Raw genomic sequence first — 4,402 nt, 5'->3', positions numbered from 1 at the left:
GGCAATCCACTCACCTCAGCCTCCCAAAGGCACGGAATTACAGGTTGAGCCACTGAGCCCGGCTTCACTTTTTTTTTTTTTAGTTGAGTTTCACTCTGTAGCCCAGGCTGGAGTCCAATGGCACGATCACGGCTCACAGCATCCTCCATCTCTTGGGCTCAGGCGATCCTTCCACCCCAGCCTCCCAAGTAGCTGGGACAACAGGCATATGCCACCACACCTGGCTACTTTTTATTTTTGTAGAGATGAGGCTATGCTATGTTGCCAGACCACTCTCAAGCTCCTGGCCTCAAGCAATCCTCTTGCCTTGGTCTCCCAAAGTGCAGGTATTACAGGTGTGAGCCATGGCGCCTGGCCTCTCACCTGTATGTACTGAGTACCTACTATGTGCCAAGCACCGTCCTAGGAAATGAGGCTGTAACAGTGAATCCCATACTTAAGCGCCTGCCCTGGTGTAACTGACAATAGCTGACCTAAGTGAGCCCTAAACCGACTCCTGGGGGTGACAACTTTCCAGTCACCGTGGATTGGGTTGGTGAAGGACCCCCACCTCCACCCCGTCTCCATCACACCCCTCCCCTCCCATAGTCTTCCTCTCAACTCCTCCCTTCTCCTCCCAGGAAAAGAACCTGAAGCCGGTGCACCTGGCGGGGGCCTTCCTCGCTTTCGTCTTCGGCAACACCTACTTCTGGCTGCAGCTCCTTCTTCGGTGGCAGATAAAAAGCCTGCCCCAGCCCGGGGCCCCCTGGATCAGGCCGCTCCGCCTGGTCCTCTGTAGCCTCTGCACCGTCCTCATTGTGGCCAGTATCCTTCCCGGGGCCAGGGCCAGGGGTTGTTCTTCACCGGGGTTGTTCCTCCACGTCCTGGGCTGTGGGCCACTGGGGATGTCTGTGTTCTTCTCTGGGGTTCAGTCTTTGCACAGGATTATTGCTTCGTGGTCGAGACTCTGGGTTATGTTGCCCAGGTTGGAATCCCACATACTAGCTGGGGGAACCTTCCACCGGTTCCCTGACTGCTCGGTGCTTCAGTTTCCTCATTTGTCCAAGGTGGATAACAACAGGGCTGACCTTAGGGTTGGGCGGCATAAACAGGATTAGTACACGAGGTGCTTAGACCCGTGCATAGCACATGGACGGCGACCAGTAAATACTGGGTGAATGATATTCTAGTAACAACAGCATGTTTGGGGCGCCCGCTCCATGCCAGGACTCATGCCAGGTGTTTCCAAGTGGAAAAAGGCTTGGACTGGGACAGTCTCTTGGCCAGGGCCCATCATGGGATCCCGGGTGGAGTCAGTGGCAGGCTGCAGGTGGCTAGCACAGGCTCTGGAGAGCAGCTTGTGCATGTGTCTGCCTGACTCTGTGTTCTGTGACATCAAGCCGGCAACTTGAAGCAGCCACGGTGGCAGTGATGACACCATAGTGACTGGTAAGTGCCACCAATTAGAGCCAGTTGTTAAACATTGACCGGCAGCCACTCACCTCCAGCTTACTTCTGAGTCACTGAGAACCCAGAGGCTTCCCTGCAGCACCCAGCACGCCTCTGGGTGGGCCAGTCCCTCTCTGAGCCCCAGTTTCCATATCCATCAAGTGAACTTGCTTTTATTATAATGACTAATTCCGATAGGTGGAGTGTGGAGGGATCTGAGAGACAGGAGGAGCCCGGGAGCCTTTCTCATTTATGGGGAGGCTGAGAGGGCACAGGCATGCAGAAGAGGCTGCAGGGGAACCCACGGAGGCTGTGCGTTGGCTGCATTAAGTGGATCCCTTTGTTGGGAATTTTCTCAGCAAAATGGAGATATGATCCTATTTCCTAGGGTGATAAACTGACTTTCCACAAAATAGCAGGGAAGGTTGGTGATAAGACCCAGCCCATAAAAATAGGACTGATTAGCCGGGCTGGGTGGCTCAGCCTGTAATCCCGCACTTTGGGAGGCAGAGGTGAGTGGATTGCCTGAGCCCGTGAGTTCGAGACCCGCCTGGGCAACTTGGCGAGACCTCATCTCTGCAATAAATGAAAAATCAGCCAGGCGTGGTAGTGCATGCCTGTAATTCCGGCTACTCAGAAAGCTGAGGCGGAAGGATCGCCGGAGCCCAGCAGGTCGAGGCTGCAGTGTCTGGGAGTGGCCACTGCACTCCAGTCTGGGGACAGAGTGAGACTCCAACTCAAAAAAAAAAAAAAAAAAGGACTGATAGCCAGTTTGGCTGCAGGGTCCTCACTCCGGAGGAAGAGCCATAAAACCAGCCGGCAGGAGGGGAATCTGCTGGAAATCAGCCATCATGGCGGAGGACTGGCTGGATTTTGAGCCTGGTACAGACAGCTGCTGTGGGTGGGGCTGGGAGTTGAGGGGATGGTGCAGGTGTGTGCAGAGAGCAAGACCAGCCCTGGGGAGGCAGAGTCGAGGATCTCTCAGATAAGGGTTTCTGCCTGGGGACAAGGAGAGCCATGGAAAGCTTGTGAGCAGGGGAGGGACTACACCAGTCCTGGAAACAGGTGATGTGTGTTTGGAGGCTCATACCCCTCCCTGCTGGGGGGCCCACGGGGCCATGGATGGCACATCAGGAGCTTGGAAATCCTTGAATGGGCTAGGGATAGTGACTAACACCTGGGATCCCAGCACTTTGGGAGGCCGAGGCAGGAGGATCGCTTGAGTCCAGGAGTTTGAGACCAGCCTGGGCACCATAACAAGATGGCGTCTCTACAATCAAAAAATTAGCCAGGGCTGGGCTCAGTGGCTCAGGCTGTAATCCTAGCCCTTTGGGAGACCAAGGCAGTGAACTGCTTGAACCCGCAGGTTCGAGACCAGTCCGGGCAACTTGGCGAGACCTTGTCTCTACCATAAATGAAAAAAATTAGCCGGGCATGGTAGCACACGCCTGTAGTTCTGGCTACCTGGAAGGCTGAGGTGGAAGGATGGCCAGAATCCAGCAGGTTGACGCTGGGGTGGCCGTGAGCATGCCACTACACCCCAGCCTGGGCAACAGAGACCCCAACACACACAAAAAGGGAAAGAAATCCTTGATTGAATGAAATAATGTCTGAGCTGATGTGGGAGGGGGAGGAGGAGGAGAAAGTAGAGGTTGGCTCCAGTGAGAGAGGTTCCAGAAAACAAGAGATGTCTTCACGAGGCTGTAGCCTGGAGAAAACAGGTTTGAAGGAGCCTGGACAGGAAGGCTGGACCAGGAGGGAAGGGGCAGGCAAGGCAGACAGGACCAGACGGGGGTGGGGTTGGAGGTCAGAAGGGGTAGGTGACCAGCTGGTCAAGGGGGTAGGCGGGGCTGGGGGAATAGGTATATGCTTGGGTGCAGGAGTGGATGGCGGCGGTATGGCCACTGAGGTGGGGACACCAGAAAGAAGAACAGATTTTAGGAGCAGCAGATCATGAGGGACTTGTGGGCCCCAGGCAGATGTGTTAGGAAACCCTGCATGTCCGGAGGGCTAGTGATGACAGCTGGGTATCCCCAGAGCCTCCAACGGGTCAGGGAAGGGACAGGGAAGGCAAGAGTGATTTGGGATGTTGGGAATGCAATTCCAGCAGGAGGCATGTGCAAATGCAGGTGTTTGGGAGTCAGGGATTGGGGACAGAGGTTCCCTCTGAGACTGGATGTGACAAGACAGAGCTGGGCATGGTGGTTGGGGGGTGGGAGAGGACACCAGAGACGACCTTGGCCCACCCTGAGGTTACACAGAAACTAAGCTGGGCTCCCGGGTGAGCCAGGAGTGGTGTGGTCCTTGACCCCCGTGAAGTGATTATCCTGCACACCCGGTTGCTGCGCTCCATCTCGGCTATCTGCGAGTGGGTGGTAGCCATGCTGCTGTTCACGCTCTTCGGCCTCTTGGCTGTTGACTTCTCCAGCCTGGAAGGCTGCACCCTGTGCCTTCAGCCGGGGCCCAGCCTCGGTCCCCCACCGGTCTCCCCCACCTCCCCGGCGCTCCCGCTGTCACAGGTGTCCTGACCCGGGCCTTGTCCCCATCATTGGAGGCAGGAGAATGGGGCCCATCTTGGGCCCCCCATATCCCCAAGATGAACCACTGGGGCCCTCTCCACCTGGCCGTGGAGTGGGGGCTGCGGCCCGTCCCTGTCCTGGAGCAGCGTGCGTGGGTGTGCAGGAACCCCAGAGTGACTGTCACAGCCAGCAGCTCTGCGCCCATCTGTCCCTGCCATCTGGGGCACCCAGGAAGCGAGAGCCCGAGGCCAACCAACCATCCCTGATCAAGGCTATTTATTATTATTATTATTATCATCTTTTTCTTTTTTTTTTGCTGCCGGCAGAATCAGAGACACGGACGCAGGCAGGATCACGCGAAACCAGAATTCCTTCCGGAGAGCAAATCCGTACAGAAGGTGGTGGGGGAGGGGAGAGGATCGGGGCGGGAGAGGGGCCCTGGAGGGGGGTTGGGG

The 4,402-nt window shown here is 56.5% G+C and overlaps 1 protein-coding gene across 1 annotated transcript in view; it reads left to right on the top strand.

Moving 5' to 3' along the window:
• Positions 1-3,956, top strand: part of TMEM150B (transmembrane protein 150B) — a gene marked incomplete at its 5' end in the record, with an annotated part of 5,691 nt that extends 1,735 nt beyond the window's left edge. Inside the window, 2 exons of the mRNA XM_008065099.1 lie at positions 621-804; positions 3,748-3,956. Of these exons, the coding sequence (XP_008063290.1) occupies positions 621-804; positions 3,748-3,956 (393 nt within the window). The remainder of the gene's footprint in view (positions 1-620; positions 805-3,747) is intronic.
• Positions 3,957-4,402: the final 446 nt, after the last annotated feature.

Source organism: Carlito syrichta, unplaced genomic scaffold (genome assembly GCF_000164805.1).
Source record: "Carlito syrichta isolate Samal-C Ts95f unplaced genomic scaffold, Tarsius_syrichta-2.0.1 Scaffold308154, whole genome shotgun sequence".
NCBI classification, from domain to species: domain Eukaryota; kingdom Metazoa; phylum Chordata; class Mammalia; order Primates; family Tarsiidae; genus Carlito; species Carlito syrichta.
This window is presented reverse-complemented; position numbering and strand designations above follow the sequence as displayed.